The sequence below is a fragment of the Apodemus sylvaticus genome, chromosome 16 (genome assembly GCF_947179515.1).
Source record: "Apodemus sylvaticus chromosome 16, mApoSyl1.1, whole genome shotgun sequence".
In the NCBI taxonomy this organism is placed as follows: Eukaryota; Metazoa; Chordata; class Mammalia; order Rodentia; family Muridae; genus Apodemus; species Apodemus sylvaticus.
This window is the reverse complement of record NC_067487.1, coordinates 70,002,032-70,025,664: the sequence shown is the minus strand read 5'-3', so window position 1 is coordinate 70,025,664 and position 23,633 is coordinate 70,002,032. Positions and strand designations below refer to the sequence as shown.

At 43.6% G+C, this 23,633-nt stretch overlaps 1 protein-coding gene across 4 annotated transcripts in view; it reads right to left on the bottom strand.

Annotated features, from left to right (window-relative positions):
• Atg10 (autophagy related 10) overlaps positions 1 to 15,684 on the bottom strand; it is a 322,415-nt gene extending 306,731 nt beyond the window's left edge. Inside the window, exons 1-2 of one of the 4 annotated variants that reach the window (XM_052159888.1) lie at positions 15,643 to 15,684; positions 397 to 513 (exon numbers count right to left, since the gene is read on the bottom strand). In XM_052159888.1, coding sequence (XP_052015848.1) covers positions 397 to 501 — 105 coding nt within the window. In that variant the 5' untranslated portion in view covers positions 502 to 513; positions 15,643 to 15,684. Of the gene's footprint in view, positions 1 to 396; positions 514 to 9,335; positions 9,553 to 15,642 lie in introns of those variants that run through there. The other 3 variants (XM_052159887.1, XM_052159891.1, XM_052159889.1) reach the window with 3 other exon arrangements.
• Between the last annotated feature and the right edge of the window lie 7,949 nt (positions 15,685 to 23,633).

The window sequence follows — 23,633 nt, the reverse complement described above, 5'->3', positions numbered from 1 at the left end:
GAAGGTCACCTACAGACCTTTATAGATGATACTTTATTAGCCAAATAATTATGATTGTATATCGTTGGAATAAAAAAAAAAAGGGACATCTGTTTTAAAGAATGCTTTAAAATTCATGCCTTTTGTTAAATCAATTCCACTTCTATTCCTTACTATCAATTATCAATATCTTTATACAGCAAAAATAAATAACCCTCAACTAAAATAGGAAATAGTCACTGTTGTAGCCAGGTGTGGTTACCCACGCCTGTGACCTGTCACCCGGGAGACAGAGAGGAAGGACTGCTGTGAGACTGAAGGCGGCCTGGGATACATGGGAAGTGCCCGGCTAGCTACGCTGTGTAGCAAGAGTCCATCAAAACCCACTCCAAAGAGAGATGCATTTTCTGTCCTCACCTTGGCCGCTCTCCACTCCCAGCCGTCGCCTATCTGCTGTGAATGTCTGATGAACTCTGCACAACAGTGTTGGAAGCTTTGTTCTCCAAAGAACTCATCCTCCATGTTAAATGAGAACTGCAATAAAATAAGTAAATAAGTATCAGCACCAGCTTAAGCTACCCAGAGTTTGGCAAGACAACCGAAACCATCCTCGAAGTCATCTGTGGAAAAGTTTCCTCTCCCCAGAGTCTCACCCTGTCCTTGCTTGGTTCTAGGCAACATTAAACCTAAAAGCCTATACTTGAAACAAGAGTCTTCATCTACAGAGTTTTCTTTGACTGATTTTTAGTTGTTTGAGAGTGATTCTTGTCTGGTTTTCTTTTTGAATTTCTGGGCACTGACCCCAGGGCCTCACACATGCTAAACATGCACCCTACAAATTAACAGATAGTTGACCATACACTCTGAACTGTTGTTTGTTTTTATAATAAAGGTGATGTTGAATGCAATATACTCCTCACTAATAATTTTACCTAATTCTGAGATATTGCTCTCAAATATGCTCCTCAAAACATTTCTGCTTCCTACCCCTGCACGTCCACTGCCGTGTTACACTGATTCGTGGAAGCCAGCTGCCCTTCACACTTTATTAGAAGGGTCGACTCTCCAACAAATGCTGTCGCAAAGCTTGAAATTGCTTTCCAAGGTATAAAGTTAATTAATTACTACTAGATCAAACTCACAAATGTGACATACCAAGAAATACTCACATATTTGTTGTAGAAAGCTGTTCAAAACATAAAATATTATTTCCAAAAATATTTTATCACATCAGAACACTGACAGATCATGTAGTTGAGGCCTCTCAATGAAAGAAGTTAAATGCAACAAATATTCTGTCTCATGAGCTGTGCGCATCAAAACCATTGCTTAGTATATCATATCAGCTACTACAGTACGAGACACATCACATCTCCACGTAACCTTCTCAGGACCCAAAAGTGTGCTAGCTCCATTCCTTAGATGAAAACTCAAAAGGAATCTGTTCACAGACACAAATAAAAAGGGATTCAGAGCTATGACCTGTCTGTCTATTATACAAGCTATTTCCCAACCCACTAGGCAGACTCTTCAAATTTAGCTAAACCGATAGAAGCATGTGTCTATGCACCCAGCTGAATGTATATTAAATAGGCATCGTGCATGGAGAAAAGTTAGATGTGGAACAAACAGACAGTTTGCCTTGTAAGAACTCGCACTCTAAGAAAGGGAGATAAACAACAAAGCAAAAGGCTGTGGAGTGCCTCACCAGCCTTTCCCACCAGGCTCAGGGTTAACGAGCACGCAGCGTTGCTTCAGCACACTGACTCTGCAGCATGACGACCATAAGATGTTCCGCTCCTGAGAGATGAGGGCAGGCTCACAAACCACACTCGTGTATCGTAAATACAGAGTTTAATTAAACAAACCAATAAAACACAGAAGACAACTGTAATTTCCGGGATTGTGTATCTTGTAATCGATAAGGGCCAGATAAATGTGCGCCCCCTAGAAGAAAAGCCCACTGCTTCTGAGCAAGGCGCGGGCAGTGTACCTGAAGGCGCGGGCAGTGTACCTGAAGGCACAGGCATAGAGGGGCACACAGGCCCATGACTTTGTATTCAGCCAGCTAAGCGGCTTAAGAGCTTCCTTTTAATCAAAACTAGTAATTTAGAAGGTGTGTCCTGGGTTCAGTTTAATAAACCGTGATGTGAGAGTAGCGGTAATTCTAGCACGTGAGATAGAGGGAAGGAGGAAAAGGAGTTCAGGGTCACCCTCTGAGTCACCGAGAGGTCAAAGGCAGGCTGGGCTCCAGGAGACTCCATCTTTACAAACATGGTGGGGGGCATGAAAATAAATTTCAATCAAGTACCTACACGCAAAGAAAATGAATACTTTGGCCATACTTTCAATTTAAGAATGCATTTTGACACTTCACATTAAAATTAAGTTTTTGTAGCATAGACTTTGCATTTCTTTTTTTCATAAAGCAGTCTTCCTATATAGCCCAGGCTGGTCCAAAACTCACTATATAGACCAGGCTGGCCTGAAGCTCATGGCTGTTTTCCAAGCGCTATGATTAAAGTCACATACTACCATGCCTGGCTCTTAACAGGGAAACCCACTCTGGGTTTTCTGGTCTCTTGGTTTGGAAATAGAGTTTCACTATGTAACCCTGACTAGCCTGAAACTCTGCATGCAGCTCAAGTTAGACTCAAACTTGGAGCCATCTGATGCTCTTGCCTCTGCCTTTTAAATGCAAGGATGACAGGCAAACACACGCCACCCTCAAATCTGGCCATATTCTTCTGGATGCACATGAAACCTCACACACTGACTTTATGTGTATATATGCAGCTATCCAACTTTTCTACTAGTGTTTCTAAGGTCCTATCAAAACATGAAGAAAGTCTGTGCACAGTAAGAGGAACAGGGATAAAATAGACCTTCAGAACATCAACAGTTAAGGTATCTACAGAGGAAGAGAAAGCAGCAATGATCTAGAGATTAAGGAAACCTTATTTGGAGAGCCTAGGAATGTCAGAATCGCCGAGACAAGGACACAGCTTTCCTGGAAGCACGGCAAAACCAGTCCTACCGAAGACAAGAGTGACTCACTGGGAAAAGAAAAATCACCTATGGAACTTATGGAGCCGTCATTGTCACTGCAGATGTGACAGGCGCGAGAATGAACTGCAGCCAGAGTGCAGCCACGTCACGTTGGACTCAAGAGAAAACTAAAAGTGAGGAAAGTCTGCAGGCCACATCCTCAAAGTGGTGAGTGGGATACAGATAAGTAATTATGGAGGTCCACAGGCCTCAGGAAGGACACACTGGAACTGAGATTGGGAGGCTGGTTAAAGAGACCCCCATCCGTCTAGAGATAGCAACAGGGAAATAACACAATGGCCTCTTGGAACAGGCCATCCTTGCCAGCACCATAGCGGGTTAGACACCCTCTGTGTAACCCGAGGCTAGAGGAGGCATTTAAGGAAAAATGCAGAACTTAGGGAGTGCTGGGGAGTCTCTGGGTTAAGGAAGACAAGGCCACAGGTACTCAGACACAAGAGGTGAGGATGGTGGTAAGGGAGAGCTCCTGAGAAAGTCCTGAGATTGGAATCCTGCTGAGGGACACGGAGACAGAGGTAATGACAAGCAGTTGGAGCAAGAGTGTCATGAGGTGAGGCCCTGGGCTTGCAGTGTGTCCCTGCTTCCTTCTGAGTGCCCAGCTCCAGGAGAATGGGGATTGCAGAGGGAGGATTAGTGATGCCAAGATGCAGGTTGGCTGAGCTGTCCAGTGGCAGAGCAGAAGACAGGAGAAATGCTGGTGGCCACAGGCCAGGAGTTCAGGTCAGGCAGGAAAGGGAAAAGGGCCAAAAGAAGACAGAAAACCAGTAAAGATGTAGAGACCGCAAAGAACGCAGGACAGCAAAAAGGGAACTGCAGGGAATGGGGGAAAGGGTTTTGTTTTGGTTTTGTTTTTACATTTCTTATTAGATATTTTATTTACATCTCAAACCTTATCCCCTTTCCTCGTTTCTCCTCCGAAACCCCTTTTCCCATTCCCTGTCTCCCTGCTCACAAACCCACCAACTCCCTCTTCCCTGACCTGGCATTCCCCTACCCTGGGGCAATGAGCCTTCATGGGTCTAAGGGCCTCTCCTCCCTTTGATGTCCAACCAGGCCATCCTCTGCTACCAAAGTGCTGGAGCCATGGGTTCCTCCATGTGTACTCTTTGGTTGGTGGTTTAGTCCCTGGGAGCTCTGGGAGTACTGGGTGACTCATATTGTTGTTCCTCCTATGGGAATGCCAACCCCTTCAGCTACTTGGGTCCTTTCTCTAGCTCCTCCTTTGTGGACCCTGTGCTTGGTTCAGTGGCTGGCTGAGAGCATCCCCCTCTGTATTTGTCAGGCAGTTGCAAGACTTCTGTAGAAACAGTTATATCAGGCTCCTGTCAGGAAGCTCTTGTTGACATCCACAAGAGTGTCTGGGTTTGGTAACTGTATATGGAACGGATCATATCCGATGCCTCAGAATGACCAAGGGATCAGTGCACCCAGCTGACTGTAGGCAAATATGGCTGGCACTCAGAAGTTCCAAATACGGAGACACTTGGGTTAGCTCCCTAGATGATATTATGAGCACCAAATGCCACTGGACAGAGACAGTAGGTGCCATGGCTTACAAACTGTATTATAGAATTCTCAAAGGGACAGGAATTTCATATAATGTTGAAGAGGTAGTGACCTAAAATCAGTGTCACAGAAGTGGGGCCATCAACAATCTCTATATGCAGAGTTTGGTAGAGTCGAGAAAAAAGTGGCCTTCCACTCAAAGACTTCAGGATCATTTTAAATGTCAGTTTTGTTTTAAAACTACTCAGTGCAGTGGATGCACTTATTGAGACCATGTTCCTATCATGTAAGATTTATATGTGAAAACTGTTCCACATATCGGCTCCCCAAGCCCAGCTGGAGCGCCACTGTGTACAGCAGTAGAGACAGTTAGCTCATGGCTGTTATCTCTTTTGATCTCAAAACACCTTTTCTTGAGAATACAGAATGTGGTAACGCTCCAAAGGGCTGGACATTTCAGGGTTGTCTGTCCCGTGAGGGTGAGCTCCTGAGATCGGCACAGATCAGCCCAGAAGGCGTGGTAACAAGAAAGGGGCCGAGGAAAATGAAGCTACTAGCGCGTCCATTGTGGCAGGGATCAGACATCCCTGGATGTATGCGCCTTACCTAGACTACACAGAGAATTATGGGTAAATGGTGACAAAATTCACCTAATAGAGAAAACATTCAAAAGGAAAAATTAGAGCAAACCAAACAAAAAGGGAAATGGGAATGGGATATGCCAACACAGTTTTCGGGATATTGTTGGTTGGTTTGGTTTGGTTTTGAGCCTTGATCTATACCCCAGGCCTGCTTGGTTTTTACTATATAGCCCAGGCTGGCATCAAACTCCTGATCCTCCTTTCTGGATGTCCCGAGTGCTAGGACTGCCAACATGAACCACCACGCCTATCCACAGAACTCCTGTGAGTGCATGAGATGTGAGAGGAAGCAAGAACTGTGCTGAGGGCTGTAGGGCCTGGAGTAAAGCTCTGACACAATCTGTAGTTTGGTTGTCAGCAGAGTCAGTGGTCTTGTCTCCACTGGATGAGATGGTGTGCAGAGTGAAGACTGGAGTAGGACAAAGAGGCGGAAGGGATTCCAGTGCAGGAAAGGCAGGGTCTGAGCATCATGAGTCCAGGGTCTGACCATGAGTCCACAGGGCTCGCAGAGTACTTCAGTAGCGATCCCTGCAGGAAGGGCAGGTTTAGGAGAGAGCAGGGTCAGTTTAGCACGAGTAGGCTGAAGAGTTTATAGATCCACAAATGACCAGTGGAGGAAACATTCTGAGAAGAGTCCCCTCCGAAGGGAGCAAGAGTGTCGAAGGAGGGAGATAATGACCCTGTATCCGAATCATTCGATGGCAAGGGTCTGTCTCAACACTCAGAGAAAAGATGAAGAACTGGGGGTGAAACAGGCCGTGCTAACGATGGGCGATCCTGACATACACCAAGAGATAACCAATCACCACAAACAGAACTCGGTCATCAGGAATAGATACCTGTCATGCTGAGTGGTGGCCATGACAGGGGCAGGCTTATGCCTGTCAGTGTGAGGTCAGCAAATCTACACAGTGAGTTCCAGGCCAGCCAGGGCTACAGAGTATTACCCACACTCAAGAAATAAATAAAAGTAAATTTAAAAAATAGAAACCATTTCAGAATGGATTATATACCTAAGAGTTTTAAAATCCCAAGCCAACTCTTGGTAACAAAATAGAACAAGTAAAACACTCCCTCCCCTAAGCCCTGCAGGAACTTGAGATTTACTAAACTATTAAATCTCATTCAACAATCATGTGTTATAATTAATATCAGGGTGCTACTACCAGCAAGATGACTGAACACTAAGACACCAATTAATATTGGGTTGCATACTTTAAAATTATCCAAGGACTGAGCTTTGCTGAAAGATGTTATATACTATAATACAAACACATGATTAGCAAATTTGAAAGTACACCATATTAAAAGGTTATTAATCTCACTCAGATCCTCACAAGGCACCATAATGAAATACCAGTGAATAACTGTTTCTTTCCTCAAGTAAGAATATCTCAACTTATTAAAAGTAAAAATAAAATGCAATCTAACACATTTAGTCACTCTTTCAAGCCTAGATTCTCCCTCTGCCTCTCTGCCTCTCTGCCTCTCTCTCTGCCTCTCTGCCTCTCTCTGCCTCTCTGCCTCTCTCTCTGCCTCTGTGCCTCTCTGCCTCTCTCTCTGTCTCTCTGCCTCTCTGCCTCTCTCTGCCTCTCTGCCTCTCTCTCTGCCTCTCTGCCTCTCTCTCTGCCTCTCTGCCTCTCTCTCTCTCTGCCTCTCTGCCTCTCTCTCTGCCTCTCTGCCTCTCTGCCTCCTGCCTCTGCCTCTCTGACTTCTGCCTTCTGCCTCTGCCTCTGCCTCTGCCTCTGCCTCTGCCTCTGCCTCTGCCTCTGCCTCTGCCTCTGCCTCTGCCTAGTAGAAGAAATCATAGTCTTAGCAGTTCCTATAGACAATGCCTGAAAACGTGGCTAATATGAGATAATTACAAATGTGGCTCGTTAGCCAGAAACAACACCAATAATCCCATTTGCCTAAAAAAACTGTGTGTTTCTAGACACGCTTACTTTGATAGGTTGCAGGAGACCCTTACTCGGCAGCCCATAGTCCAGGTAGGCCTGGACTAATAAGATGAGCAGGCTAACTGTATGCTTGAAGGAATCTCCCTGCTTCTGCTTCTCCAATGCTGAGATTACAGATGTGAGGCACCATGCCCAGTCAGACTGGCTGGGTGTGTAAGTACTTACCTCTAATTCCAGCATTAGGGAGATAGAGGCAGAAGGATCAATAGTTCAAGGCTACCCTGGCAATACAGCAAACTGGAGACCAGCCTGGGCTACAGGAGACCCTTTCTCAAAAAAAAAAAAAATCAGGCTAAAAAAAGTGAATTTAGACTTTAGCAGGAACACCAGGATGATGTTACCACCGGTAAAAAGACAGATTATTTGTGTGTGTGTGTGTGTGTGTGTGGCCCAGGCCTTTAATCCTAACCCTTGGGGAGCTTCCTCTAAGGCAGGAAGACCGGCTTCACTTTGGAGGTGAGCCTGAACTATACACTAAGGCCTTGTCTCCTAAAAGAAAACAAAAATAAAAAATAAATTGTTCCACAAATCTTGATTCTCCTCTCATCTTCACCAACATGCCTGTTGTTTGTAACTATAAGTAGTGCTGCCATTCAGGACACCTTGTGTCCTGGTGTCCTGGTGTCCTTATGTCCTGCTACACGTCTACTTGGCCTGGGTCTTCACGTGGCTGGACAGGCCTGAGGTTTACAGTTGCTGTGGTTTATTATTTGCTTTCCTTCTTTCTTTTTTCCTTCCTTCCTTACCTTTTCTCGATCGCTTCAGTAGAATTCAAAGATTGAAAAGACAGAATCATGTCTTTCATACCTTTCCAATCTCAGTGTCAGCGTTAGAAGAGAGTGAAGACACATCTGTGCCCTGTGCAGCTCAGAGACCTGCAAGACCACATACGGCCACTATCCAGATGGTCTCACCTGACTGGAACACTTTCTCACTACCATACCACTTAATTTTATGTGATCTTTAATGTGTTTGGAACTAGATCTATGTATGTGTGGGTTTTTGACTTTGTTTTGTTTGTTTTGAGTTTTATGGAAGATATTTCTTTTGATAAACCTGTAAGACAGTGTATATCGAGTCATTATTTTATATCCCTAGATTTAAGGTTACTTATAAATAAATAAATATACACACATATATAAGAGAACATGCTATAAGCACACTTAAATATTAAATACCCTTTTTCACTAATGAAAGGAAGCATCCTCACCTATGTCCGTCTAGGAAAGAATTCATCACTCACCATGAGATGTAGCAAGTACTGTTAGATAAAGGGAATGGGACTGAAGTGATGTTAACACCTGAGGGAAGATGACTGAAGGCACAAAGAGACCCACTAAGTGGACAGCAGGGGCTGAAGGAGGGCATGGAGGGAGAGGTGAGGACCACGCATGACATAAGGGCGTGTATAGATGAAAACATCATGACAATGTCAATCATGATACTGGTAACTTGAACTGTTAACTTAAAATCCATACTAACAGAGAACCCCATACTATTATTCCTATAAATAGAGATGATGTCCTTTTAAAGCATGCCATTTCAAACCAGGCATGGCGGCACAGGCTTGTGGCTGAGGTCTCAGACAATTATGAAGCAGGAGTGTCACTTGAGCCTATGAGCTGAAGATCAGTCAGAAACCAGAGACTGGGTATTAGTGGACGGAGGGGAAGGAAGGATGAGGGAGGAACATGGAAGACCATTCTAGCTATGAGAGGGAAACTTAAACTTTTATAACAGCTTGACTTGAACTCATGTAAACTGGTTATTCACGTACCTCAAAGGGTCCCCTGACAGACAAAGCTCGAAAATGTAGACTTCATGTGAAATCCTATGGCCAGACAAAAACAATTACATGATTCTGTACACCCCCAAGTAAATCTTTCTAACAATTACTGAGGAAATGATTGCAAAGCAATCATGCCAGAAAACTGGGAGCAAAAGCAGGACATGTGATGGAGTTGGTGGCTAAAAGCCTGGATTCCCAGGCATGTGGTGGCCTGGGTGGGACAACCCAACAAGCAGCTTGAAGAGCCGTCAGAAGGGAGGAGGGAGCAGTCCAGGCTTGCAGCTGCCCTGCAGGTCGGGCTGCCTCCCTGCCTGCCTTCTCACAATGCATACCACCAACCGTCAAAGTTTAAACACAAAGTAACACGCCCTCGGACTGGAGGGGGAAACCCACCGATAAGAGCGGACATTGTCCAAGACCTCTGCAGCATAAGGTCCCAGGAGGAACCGGGAAGACTTTCGTTCTCCAGCCTACACCTCATTCAAGGGAACCCAGGAAGTCACCATCCTCCTACTGGTTTTCAACCTCCACGTTCTCTCTAGCTTCTTAATACGCACAGCCAGAGCAGAATGTGATGTAATGAATCCTGTGATTCAACGCCAGCAGTGGGGACCTGAAGGGACAGAGGGGACAATAGAGGAGCCTTCAAATGAGTAGCACAGCCTCGCCGTCATCTTCCTCAAACCCTGAATTTATCTGATGTAACTGAAACCAAAACACCACCCAGGTTACAGACACAGGTGGCACAGGTCAGAGACAGGAAAACCTGGGAAAGCTCGATAGAATAGAGGAAAGATGTACCCTCCCTAACTGCAGTTCACCTGGTCCCCAACTACACCCCAAGAGGAAGAATCCTTGACATCGACTTGTAGGGAGGGAGAGAAAGGGGCACTTGCTTACTGAGTCAGCAACACCGACCCACCCAAGCCCCTCTTCTGTTAGTCACGAACAGCAATACCCACAAGGGGCTAAGAAGAAGCTCTTGAATAAGGAAAGAGATGCTGAATTAGTCAGAGTTTTACTGCTGTGAACAGACCCTAGGACCAAGATAACTTTATGAAGGACAACATTTAATTTGGGCTGGCTTACAGGTTCAAAGGTTCAGTCCATTATCATCAAGGCAGGAGCATGGCAGGCGTGGAACAAGAGGAACTGTGGATTCTACACCTTGATCTAAGGGCCAATAGGAGCAGACTGTCCTCAGGCAGCTAGGAGGGTCTCAAAGCCCACCCCCACAGTGACACACTTCCTCCAACAAGGCCACACCTCTTCCAAAATAGTGCCATTTCTGGGCCAAGTACATTCAAACACCACACCCACGTCCATAAAGCTGAGGAGATGCACATGTATAATTTTAGCACTCTAGAAACTGAGGCATGAGGACTGCTAGTTCCAGGACCCGCAAAAGTTTCTCAGCAAGACCCTGTCTTTATAAATAAATAACAAATTAATTAATTAAATTATAAGGTTGAAGAGGAAAAGCCTTTTTCTTTAATGGCTGAAAAGCCTGAAACCTAAAAACAAACAAACAAGTATTTTTTTTAAATCTACTCTTTGTTACTATTTTTAGGTTTTTTGTTTGGTTGCTTGGTTTGGGTTTTGTTTGTTTGTTTGTTTTTTGGGGTTTTTTTTAGGTTTTTGTTTTTGTTTTTTTTGTTTTGTTTTGTTTTGTTTTGTTTGTTTTTTGTTTTGTTTTTTTTTGAGACAGGGTTTCTCTGTGTAGCCCTGGCTGTCCTGGAACTCATTCTGTAGACCAGGCTGGCCTCGAACTCAGAAATCCATCTGCCTCTGCCTCCCAAGTGCTGGGATTAAAGGCATGCGCCACCACTGTTGGCACTGCCCAGCTATAGTTATTATTTTTAAAAGACAACAAAGCATCTAAAGCAAAGTGTGAAGGGAAAAGTGGTTAAAATTCAAAAGTAAAGGGGACCTAGGTACAGCAGCAAATACCTAGGATCCCTGACAAGGGGAAGCTGAAGGAAGAGGGAAAATAGGCAGATAATGGCTAGCCTGAGCTACATAACAAGTACCAGGCCAGCCTATGTCATAAGACCCATTCTGAGAATCAGAAAAGAAAAGAGGGGGTAGTAAGGAAGGGAATTCAAATATAAAAGAGAAGAAACGTCATTTTTTTTTTTTTGCAATCTCTGTCCAGACATTAAGCACCTTCCTATGTCCAAACTTTGTTTATTTTTACAGCATAGATCCTATAAGCACTGACTCCATGGGTCCTTGTGAGGAAAAAATAAAAACCAAAATTTCCCTAAGAAAATCATGGAAGACTCCAAAACAGAAAGTTTTTAAAACATGAATTTAATTCTTCAAGAACTAAAATCTGAAATTTGAGCAAGACCCACCAGGTGGAAACAAAGTCATTCCAAAAATTGGGCAGAGGTCTTACAAAGACAATGTAAAAAGTACAAGGCACATACATACATACATACATACAAACATAGTACATACATACATATGTAAACGCAGGGAGCAAGAGAAAGTATAGATTAAACAAAGCCTACTGGCTCGTGTTTAGGGGGCTACTGTGTAAGGTATATGAAATAAGCAAAACCACACTAGGTCATCAAAAAGAACCATCATAGTTTGCTATCGCCATTCATTGCTACAGAACCAGGCCTAATGAAGCATCCTACAATGTAGACCCTCCATAATATTGCTGGTAGAGGAGCGGCAGAGGCAGCTCAGCAGTTAACAGTACTTGCTCTTGCAGGGGACCAAAGATCAGGTCCCCATGTTCACATATAGGTCAGCTACAGCTTCAGGGAACCCCAGCCTATGTTAACCATGGGCACACGTCCACACATGGGAGCAACACGCAAAAACACATGTAGACACCTAATATAAATTTTCTTAAAATGTAATGCTAGCATTGGGCTGGGGGTGTATCCAGGAGTAAAAGGGCCTGGGGTCAATTCCTATAACTACCCCTCCAAACACACACACACACACATACACACACACACACACTCACAGCAGTAAGAGAAGCTGGAAGCTATGGCAAAACAAACCTGAGTCTGGAGAATGAAGAGTTAAAGACTAATTCACTAAAAAGTGAGTTCTAGCACAAACACGTGCTACATGACACTGCCTCAAAATCACCACCACCACCATCATCATCACCATCATCACAATCACCACCACCACCACCACCACCACCACCACCACTACCACCTTCAGCATCAGCATCATGAAGTAGAGCCTCCTATACACAGTGTTAGTCAGTTACAGGTCAACAAGATTAGACTGACAATGTCTGGCTTCTCTCTGACACCTATGGCCATAGCTGGCACTCCATGCTAATGTCTAAGGGCTAGAAGATAAACATGGTACACTGACCCTTTAAGAGACTGAGTAGCTTAAGTGACTCAAGAATTGGGCAGTTCCAGAGTGCAAGTAGTCCGGGGCTCTACCACAGAGGAACAAGGCAAAGGCTGGTCCAGAGAGGAACGCAGAACAAGGCGAGGAGATCTCTGAAGACTTTAAGGGAAGCAATGAACTTATTTAGATCACGCCAGTAGAACCTCCTTAGCTACAGGTCGGCTGCTAGGAAGAGCTTAAGTTTTATTTTCCTTGAAAATGACAGTTTCCACTGAGTTGAGTTTTTGTTTGCTGATGTGGGAGCTCATAGTAATGACCTCTCAGGCAACAATTCCCAATTATTTTAACACAGGAAGCTGTGTTTTTGCAGAGTATGTGGTATGTTTCCATCTTTCCTTGATCATCAGGAAGCTCAGAACTCCACCTGTGGTGTCCTCAGTGACTGTACACAAGTAGAAAAAAATACACAACTCTGTACAGGATGTATTTCTGTGTGACTCGTCCTAATGTCTTTTTACTCAAGCTTCATATCTTCATGACCACGATTTATCTTTGTTATTATATCATTTACGGCTTATAAGTCAGCTCAAATACTTTTGGGACAGACAGGACTCGAATTTAAAATTATAAGCAACACAGATAAAATGGCTAATATAAAAGAAACCAGATAACAAGATAGGAAGAAAAAATAGTGAGACCTCAATATCATCCTGAGAGATTTGAGTCTTTTAAAGAAAAAGTATAAATAAGTATAAATCATGGCTTCGCTTTCCACAGCTGGTAATCAACTTTATATGAAAACTTCCAAGCTGAAAAGAACACTAATAAAATACAATAAAATTAGTGATAAATTATACAATCACTGTTTGAGGAATTAATATGGGTTGTTGGTGTAATAATTAAAAATAGCATTATTAAGCCTTTCCTATGTAACAAAGCCATGGTAACCAAAATCTATATAGCATCTTTTTGAGAGACACTCTAATTTTCTCTATAGAGGAGAAAATTGACATACAGGAAATGCAGCTGGCTATAGCTGTCAAAGGCAGTAACAACCAAGCCCATCGAAGGCCCACAGCCTATGCTCGAGAGGAAATCAGACATCCAACTAAGTCCAGGAACTGTGAATTACAAGAACTCTGTAGCTCTGAGTAAGATGCAGTCGTGAACCTGAAAATAGGCTGAAATGACTCAGAGTGGATTGGGGACCACAACAAACTCTGGGGAACAGGGAACAGGCAGGTTACAAAGAGCCTTCGCACTCAGGAGATGCCACTTAAAACAGTGAGCAGTAAGAAACCACTGTGGGCCCCAGAGCACAGAGGCAGACAAACGCTCTCCTTGGAAAGATACTGCTCCGTGACGAGAAGTAACCCTAACTTCAAAGGGAACGATTAGTAAACCCTCTCCTGGGCCACTACAGACCAGTGAGTATTGATGCACCCAGTGTAGTAGAAAGTTGTCTTCAGGTAGAGCACAATTTTCTCTTATCCTATTTTCCAACTGTTTTTATAGCCTGTTTGGCCCCTAAAGACATCTATGTCAAGTACCATCACCAAATAATCTCAATAGCTCTTTCTTTTGGATGTTGATTATACTTGTGATTCAAACATAACCCCTGAGGTCCAAAGCACATCGTGAGGCTTCCAAGATAATATTCAAATCAACCCCAGTCTGAAACTATCTCCTTATGTAAGCTTTACTGCTTTTCCTAAAGGGATGCTTATGTTTCCGAGAAACTTATTGAACATTGAGAAATGCTATCAAGATATAATTTGTTCTGGGCATGGAAGTAGATGTCTATCATCTCAGGTCTCTAAAGGCTGAGGCAACAGGATGGTGAGTGTTAGATAGACTGCACTGAGTGAGACCCTGTCTAAAATACAAAACAGTGTGGGGGTGGGGTGGTACAGTTGGCAGCCTGATTGCCTAACCTGCACAAAGGCCCGAGTTCAACTCCCAGCATCACATAAACTGGGCATTGTGATTAATGGACACAGAACTTGGGTAGTGGAGACAGGAGGATCAGCTAAAGGTCAGTCCTAGCTGTACAGAGAGTAATCTAGAAGACCTAGACAGGAGAAGTTAGATCTTTTTTTTTTAAGCCTTGTCTTAGATACCCCCATTATGTATAGTAAGATCTGTTACTATTACCCTAATCCTAAAATATTTCATATTTGAATGAATCTAGCTGAGAACGGTTTACACTAGTTCCTTCCATTAAAAAATAAATAATAACTCTCTTTTTGTTTTTGCTCATTGAAACAGGATCTGGCCATGTTTAGTGAAGGCGGGCTGGTTCAAACCTCCAGCTATGACAGATCGGGGTGACAGGGATAGTCAATCAAGTTCAGCCATGACAGACTTTTAACTCCCTGTTGCTCTTTATTTGTTTTGTTAAGGTTTTCACTGTGTCATTTTCTCCTGTTGATATCTGACCCTTTGTAAGCAACGAGGAGCAATGGTTCCTGGACTCCTAAAATAGACTTGAGTGCTGCACAGGGTGTCTGTTCTCTAACCCTGAGCATCATAAATGTTCACTTTCATCACCACGGTAGGGACCACTGTCACATTATAATGACCCAAAGTAAGCCTTTGGAAAAGAACTATTGCACATAGAAAGAGCAAGCCAATTGTCAAAGAGCATTTAAAACATGAATACAAGCACTAGAGGAAAGCTTCTGGCTCCTATAACCTGTGATGGAGGCTGTAGTCTCAGCTCCCCCAAGGAGAGGCTGAGGCAAGAAGCTTAAGGTAGGCAATCTAAACATGAAAGTGCCCACTAGTAATCCCAGCACTTGCCTGTCAGAGCCAGGGTTGCCTAGAGTTCCGGGCCAGCCTGGGCTACATAGTAGCACACTCTGTCTCAAAAACAAACTCAAGACTGTTCCGGTTTTTTTTTTTCCCCTTACAGTTGGAAACAATTTGCATCTTGCCCAAAACATGTAACTACAGAAAATGGGGCTCCATTTTGATTCTTAAAGACATGTGACCACCCTGGCCTTTACTACCAAGATTTTCATAATCATCACTACAGATGAAAGTATGGCTTCTATAAATCAGTTAACTAGTCCTTTATCTCCGACCCCCACGACCCGGTTCTTATAGATTATGGGGGAAGGGGTAGCGTTGGCTGCAAATCTGAATGCCTGCCAGTCACTGAACTTCCTTTGTGTCAAGGTCACGTGAGCACATTCCTAGCACAAGGTGGAAAGGTCGCCGGGCGGCCCGCGCCCGCCTCCCAGGCCTTTTGTTAGGGGTTGGCCGCTCCGCCGCCCTTCTCGGGTCCCGGGAGGCGGGCGAGGGCTGCGGGCAGCGGCTGCGGAGGCGCCGCCGCAGTTCGGTCGCCGTGGTTAGGTTTACTCACCCCGCTCGCTCGCCCTGACCTGGAGCCGGCGGCGCGCGGCGGGGCGGGGCGGGGCGGGGACGCATGGGGCGGGGCCGAGACAGCGGAGGAGCTCCGCCCCGCCTCGGTGAGCATGCGCAATGGGACCGCCCGGTGACGTCGCGGCGAAACCTTCCTGCAACCAGTGCTCCTGCATCCATCTCTTTCCCTGAGCCGAGCCCTTTAGGTGCTCTCGGCCAGGCAGGGGTGACCCCAAGCCAGGGTGCCTGCACTCCCTTCTCATGCGCACACATACTAGAAGCCTGAACTCGTGGCAAGGAGAGTGCGAGCCAGGGGGTAGGCCGCGAGCATCCCCAAGAGCCCAGAGTGCCTTGCCAGCTAAACGAGGGGGTCACTGCCACCCATTTAAAACAAGGCTTGGACAAGAAGTTAGGAATTCGAGTGTTGATAACTGTATCATTTGCAGCACAAAAATCAGAAAATACCAATCAGTGAAATGAAACCAAGGGGCAATGGTAGGGCGAAGGAAAATAGCTAGAGGACAGGGTGTCATAGGGGTCATGGGACCGACAGGATATCTCAAGGAAAAGGAGTCTGGTCCTTTAAACTGGAGAACATTACATAGAAAAGAAAGTAAACAGGCAAATGTAAGAGCTGTCCGGTTTCAAATGTGAAGAGGGAGGTTTTGGTCTTGAGCAAGTAGTAAGATTACCATGTTAAAAAGCTAATGAATTCCTGGGACTCTAGGTAATAGTTTTGCAATTTCCTGTGAGTCTATATTGTTTTGAAATAGAAAGTTGATTTGTGTGTGTTTGTGTACTTTCTGTTTGTTTTATAAACAGACAGAACACAGATCTGTGGTGACCACTGGCAAAAGATAGGGAAGCAGCTAACTTTAAAAGGGGCTTAGAATTTGGAAGGATGGTAGAACTCTTCTGTTTTTGATTGTTGGTTTTATTGATGATTAAACCACTATTTTTACTGTCAAATCAAAAAAACAGTTACATTTTGCCACATCCAAAATAGTTTTAAAACAGTATTGTAAAAATGAACTAACTTTTTTGAAGAACTCTTAGTTGGTAGCATCTAATTTAAATTGGTTTGTTGTTGTTGTTGTTTGTTTGTTTCTTAGACAGTGGCACGGTTTGAATATGCTTGGCCCATGGAGTGGCACTATTTGGAGGTGTGGCCTTGTTGGAGTAGTTGTGTCATTTGTGGGTGTGGGCTTAAGACCCTTACCATAGCTGCCTGGAAGTCAGTCTTCCACTAGAAGCCTTCAGATAAAATGTGGAACTCTCAGCTTCTCCTATACCATGCCTGCCTGGATGCTGCCATATTCCTACCTTGATGATACTGGACTGAACCTCTGAACTTGCAAACCAGCCCCATTATAAAAGTGCTGTCTTTTATAAGACTTGCCTTGGTCACGGTGTCTGTTCACAGCAGTAAAACCCTAACTTAAGCAGACAGGAATGTGTAGCCAAGGCTAACCTGGTACTGTAGATACTCCTACATCTACCTCTGAGTGTTTGCATTAAAGCCTGGAACATCTTAATCAGCTTCTCTTTGACGTGTTCTCTTGTTTGATTTGAAGTCTAAGAAGTTGTTCGTAGGGCATAGTCGTTCATGCTTATAACCCCAGGACCCAGTGAAGCCATGGGAGGATGGCAAGAGGAATTCAAGGCCAATCTGGGCTACAGAGCAAACTCAAGAGCAGTCAAGGCTGCTTCATTATTTTCTAAAAGAAAAGTAAAAACTTACCAAAAACTTTCCCATGCAAAAATAAAAATCATTGACTTACCATACTATTGTACTCAAATTTTTAGAATACTTACCATGCATTATACCTTGTTAGCTCAAGCCTGGAATTCTATACCAGAGCTTTTTTTTGAATGATGTGATTCACCTATGGTAAACAAAATAACTGAATGTAAGTCAGGTGACCTCTGCGCATTTCCATGTACCATTCAAGGCAAGGAATGGCTCTAGTCTATGTTTTCCGCACAACATGATAAAGTTCCTGAGGGCATGGGTTTTTTGGTTGGTTGTTTGGTTGGTTGGTTTGGGGTTTTTTTGTTTGCTTGTTTGTTTGTTTGTTTGTTTGTTGGATTTAGTTTTTTCGAGACAGGGTTTCTCTGTGTAGCCCTGGCTGTCCTGGAACTCACTCTGTAGACCAGGCTGGCCTTGAACTCAGAAATCTGCCTGCCTCTGCCTCCCAGAGTGCTAGGATGGGACTGCCAGGCGAGGGCATGGGTTCTTAATCACAACATCTCTACACTCAAGTAAGACTCCAGATGAGTTGTTACTGAATAAAACAATGAAGCAGACAAAAGAGGAGGAAAGCTCAAATGTACTGGAAACTTATGTTTGTGTGCATGCATGCGTGTGTGTGTGTGTGTGTGTGTGTGTGTGTGCGCGCGCGCGCACGCATGTGATAGCATTCCTTCTGCCTCAGATCTCTAAAACTGAGAGTACAGGCCTGTGCCTCCACACCTGTCTGGATGTACATATTTCACAGAAAACCTAGAATTGGAACCTTCAGGCTATTTTTTGTTTGGTTTTGGTTTGATTTTGGTCTGTGTTCTGATTTCTTGAGATATATAAAATGAAAGAAAAATGGGGTTATACAGGCCATTACATTAGAAGTCATTTTCAGGGGTAGGGATGTACCTAACAGGTAAAATACTTGTCTGGCCTACATGAGGCCCTGAATTCCACCCATAGAAACAGAGGCGTGTGGACAAGGAGGAAGAGGAGAAGGAAAGGAAAAGAACTGTCCTAAAGCTGCAGGTGCTCAGGGCACACCCAAAGCTGTAACAGAATAAAGCAAGCAAGGCTAGGGAGAGGGGAGGGACGCTGGTTTCCAGTTTGCCAGGGTGGTCAAGAGAGACTCAGGTAGTGAGATTGTACTGTGGTACTCTAATCATGGCTTCATGATGTTATACATCTAACAAAACCCACAAAACTGAACAACCCTGAAAACAAACCCAAAGGTCTATTATGGACCGTGTTAACATTGATATACCAAAATTGGTTCATCGGGTTTGGGCGAAATTCTTTCTGTATGTGGAATATGGAAATTTGATGCTAACTGTTCAATTTTCTGTAAGCCACTTTGTTTCTACAAAGATATTAAGTCTTTAATTAAGAAAATGATACTATTGGGCTAAAGATCTGGCTCAGCAGTTAAGAGCACTGACTGCCCTTCCAGAGGTCCTGAGTTCAATTCTGACAACCACATGGTAGCTCACACCCACCTGTAATGGGGTCTGATGCCCTCTTCTGGTGTGTCTGAAGAGAGCAATGGTGTACTCATACATAAAATAAATAAATAAATCATTAAAATATTTTGAAAAGAAAATGGTACTGCAAACCGGGTGTGGCAGCTCTACCTGCCATCACAGTGCTCAGACAGCAACCCATGTTACTGTGAGTGTGAGTCCAGCCTGGGCTACACAGCAAGTTCCATGCTCTTTGCAGTAACCAACAGAATTAGCCACTGGACTGACATTTGTGACTGTTCTTGTTACTGCCTTTTGTTATTAGATATATTTTTTTTGGCCCAGGCTGACTTGAAATTCACTACAAAGCCAGCTCACAGTGGCCAAAAACATGCAAGCAATCCTCCTGCCTCAGTCATTACAGGTTGAGCCAGTACATTTGGATCAAGAATCTCATTTTTGAGGGTCTAGTTTGTACTAGGAAAATCGTATCATATGCCAAATCCTATTTGAACAACTTAAATAATAATTAGACTATCTAGTAATAGTTAGACTATCTAGTTCTATTTCAAGAGACATTTTTTTCTCTTCCGAGCATTTGAAAATAATTTAGAGCTAAAGTGCAATAGTTCTTTTCCAAAGGCTTACTTTGGGTCATTATAATGTGACAGTGGCCCCCACCGTGGTGATGAAAGTGAACATTTATGATGCTCAGGGTTAGAGAACAGACACCCTGTGCAGCACTCAAGTCTATTTTAGGATTCCAGGTACCACTGCTCCTCGTTGCTTCCAATGGGTCAGATATCGACAGGAGAAAATGACACAGAGTGAAAACCTTAACATTCTAGGCTCTGGTTGATCATTCTATTCCTCCTGCTGCTCTTGGTGATCATCCCATGGTACTGGTATCTCAAATACACCAGGGTCTTCTGCTACAACTGGGCTTCACCAATAGCCTCTCATAGGCTCTCTTCATGGTGCCAACCCTCAACTTCTTTGCATGACCCCTTCGGTGAAGGATATTCAAACCCTCACAGTCATGAATATCTGACCAACCAGGGCTATACAGAAAGACACTATCTAATAACAAACCCCTCCCAATTAGAAAAGAAAGATTACAATGATTATCCAACTAGTTAGCTCCAAATGCATGGTATCTTGGCTTCTGCAACTAGGAACTGGCCATAAAGAATATTCCAGTTTGGTTCAAACTTCACCAAATGGAGAAACAGACCATGCCCTATGTGACTATGTAGGCAATGAAAAATGACAGAGAAGAAAAAGGATGCTATAAGAGTTGTCCAGTCCTGTTATAATTATATGGGTTGTTGGAAGGCTGAAAGAGTAGTGAGGTTCTCCATAGCTGAGGAGTGCTACATTCCTATAGATACATGTATATATATATATATATATATATATATATATATATATATATATATACTCTCCATAGCTGAAGAGTGCTACATTCATATAGATACATATATATGTATATATATATACATATATATGAAACACATGATTGTTTTCTGCTGTGAACTCTTTAATTATTTACACTGTTTGTTGTATGATAAACAGAAGGCAAAGTGCTCACCATATAAGCTTGTTTCTGAAGCTGCTCAATATACAAAGAACATACCTAGCTTGTCAGTCACATATTCAGTCTGGTCATTGAGGAAATGCTAGAGTTTTACTTGGCTAATTGCTCAGGGTATCCTAGTGCAAATGCTTTACAGGATGATGTACCAGTCAGTGGACGAAATTCAGCATTGAAAGGACCAATAAGGAACTACAGTGCTTTCCAAGATATTTATGAATTCCACTTGTATAAATGAAGCTGCATAGCCTGAGGTTACTGACTGATGTGATGTTGGCCTAAAGGTTCCACCAATCTGAAGCATCCTTGGACCCAGCCAGGCACACTGGGTTGTGGACAGCAGTGGAGGGTTAGAGGATGTCAGTCAACAGGATAGGAAAAGACTCCAAATGTGAGCTGTAACCTTGTCACATCACTACATCATTACAGTAAATTCTTTTGCTAAGTAGACTGTGGGTTATCTCGCTTCTTCGGCTTTCGAAAATATAATTAAAGCAACTTGGACTGAAATATCCTTAAGAAGATATTCAATAGGCACTTTGGCATTTAAAGCCTATGAAAAAAGTCAGGCTAAAAATATATACAGTGGACTGGTGTTATCTCTTATGCTTATTTAACGTATATTAACTGTATGATATGCATTTGGCAAGACAAAAAGCCCAATAACATATTTTTCTAGTAGCATGGTTCCCACGTGCAAGCCAACAACTTCATCTGGCATTCAACTAGAGCAACAACCTTCTGTTCCAATAGCAAAGGAAGACTGGCTGTGCAGGACTTCTTGATTGATAGTGTATATATTCAAGATGGTGTACAGTGACTTGCAGGGAATGTTAAAGATTTTAAGCGATAATTTTAACTTGTTCTATTTTTGCCTTTCATGCCGACTTTAAATCCTAACCCCCTCAGAACAAGTTGAGTCTATATTTGAGTGTCATTGATATATAGATGGCTGTAGTTATGGTCATAGAAGACACTATTTAAGGGAGAGTACATCTAGTAATACATAAAGAGAGCTGAGACAGAATCCTAAGTAATATAAAAGAATCAGGGAGACAAACACTGAAAAGTGAGTATTGGCTTTGGAAATTAAAAGAAAAAGCAATGGTAACCTTAGCAAAAGCAATTTGAGTGATAAGGTGGTGATCTGGGTAGTTTGTAAGAGCCAAAGCTATGTTTTAAGTTTTAATTACCTGTGCCTGAGACATCCATGAAACAAAAATGTCTCTTCACCTATGAGCCCCTTGCCCAAGGAGAGATACTTCCTGCGGTGCTGTGACCTATTGTTTATGGGCAATTACAAGCCACATGGTTTAATTCCCCTAAACAACTTTGTTTGACTCAACTGTACTGGGTGAGCCTGGTCACATGTAGGCAGCAGGTACGAGTGCAGGACGAATGTCAGGATGTCTGCTTGTGTGGTGGTTTGTACATGCTTAGCCTGGGGACTGGCACTATTAGGGGGTGTGGCCATTGTTGGAGTAGGTTTGGCCTTGTTAGAGGAAGTGTGTCACTGTGGGGGTAGGCTCTCCTCTCACTGTGAGACCCTCCTCCTAGGATGATCTGCCTGAATCTGCCTGAGGATGCTGAGTATTCTCCTGTCTGTCTCTGGATAAAGATACAGAACTCTCATCTCTTCCAGCACCATGCCTGCCATGCTCCCACCTTGATGATAATGGACTGAACCTCTGAGCCTATAAGTCAGCCCCAATTAAATGGTGTCCTTTGTAAGAGTTGCCTTGGTTATGGTGTCTCTTCACAGCAATGGAAACCCTAAGACAGAAGTTGGTACCAGGGATCTTCTGTGATAGGCCTGGCCATGTTTTTGTTTGAAAGAATATGGATTCGGGGATGTAGGATTTGGAAAGCTGTGGAATGCTTTAAGTGGGGCTTAATGGGCTATCCTAGTAGGAATATAAAAGATGTTGTTGCTGTGATTTGAACTGTGGTGGGCTGACTCTAGAGGTTTCAGAGGAAAAGAATTTTAGTATGTGGCTGAGAGACTGTTCTTGTGATATTTTGGTGACAAATGTGACTGATTTTTACTCCTGTCCAAGAGTCTGCCTGAGGCTCAGGTGAAGAGAGCCAAATTAATTGTGTTGACAAAGAAGGTCTCAAAACAATCCAGTTTAGACTATGTACAGTGATTTAGTCTCATGAAGAGTGTGAGGAGATAAACAGATTAAGGGGGTGGGGGCAAGGTCCCACCCAACTAAGTTTATTGTTTATGCATTTGCCAATGAACAAGGACTACTTATATCTAGTCATTATAATTATCTAATTATCACTTTCACTTGGACTTTTTTTTTTTTTTTTTTTTTGAGACAGGGTTTCGCTGTCCTGGAACTCACTCTGTAGACCAGGCTGGCCTCGAACTCAGAAATCTGCCTGCCTCTGCCTCCCAAGTGCTGGGATTGCAGGCGTGCGCCACCACTTCTGGCTTCACTTGGACTTTTATTCTGGAATGAACTACAGTCCAGAAGTGGAGGACACAGGCTTTTGATCCGAATCTTGAGGAACAGTGGCCTAGAAGAAGTTTTGGTTCAGGCATAGTGGTGCATGCCTTCAGTCACAGGAGACAGAGGTAAGCGGCTCTCTGAGTTCAAGGCCAGCCTGGAAGAAAGCAAATTCCAAGTTTGGAAAAGCTTAGGTTCGGGCATGCTAGTACACACCTTTAATCCAGAACTAAGGAGACAGAGGCATGCAGATCTCAGAGTTCAAAGTCAAGTCTACAGAGCAAGTTCCAGGACAGCCAAGCTTTAGGCAATGAAGAAAATCATCAAAAACAGAAAGCTGGTGAAGATGTAACAGAAAAGAGGGCATGTCTCCAGCAAGCAGCAGAACTCAGCAGCTTTGGCCATGTGGCTCTGGCTTTAGAGTCCAGAGTAGAAGAGATGGGACAATTGATGTTGGTTATCTGGAGCTAAGGAATTATTGATGATTAAGGAAAGACCAGCATTGCTGAGGTGAAATCTTCTGCAAAGTTATTTTCTGAGAGTGCAAAGAAGCTGTGTTCCAGATGGTCAAGGTTGTGCCTTGTACTGCATTTGGACTAGGTAATGTCAAAGAATCCCAGGTGGTAGTGGTTTTGAAGATATGAAGGGGTCATGGAGAGCAGCTGAGGTTTGGCACTGTGAGAGACCAGGGAAGGCTATTTGGTGAAGGTGCAGTCTCAGTTACAGCTGAAGGCCCAAGAT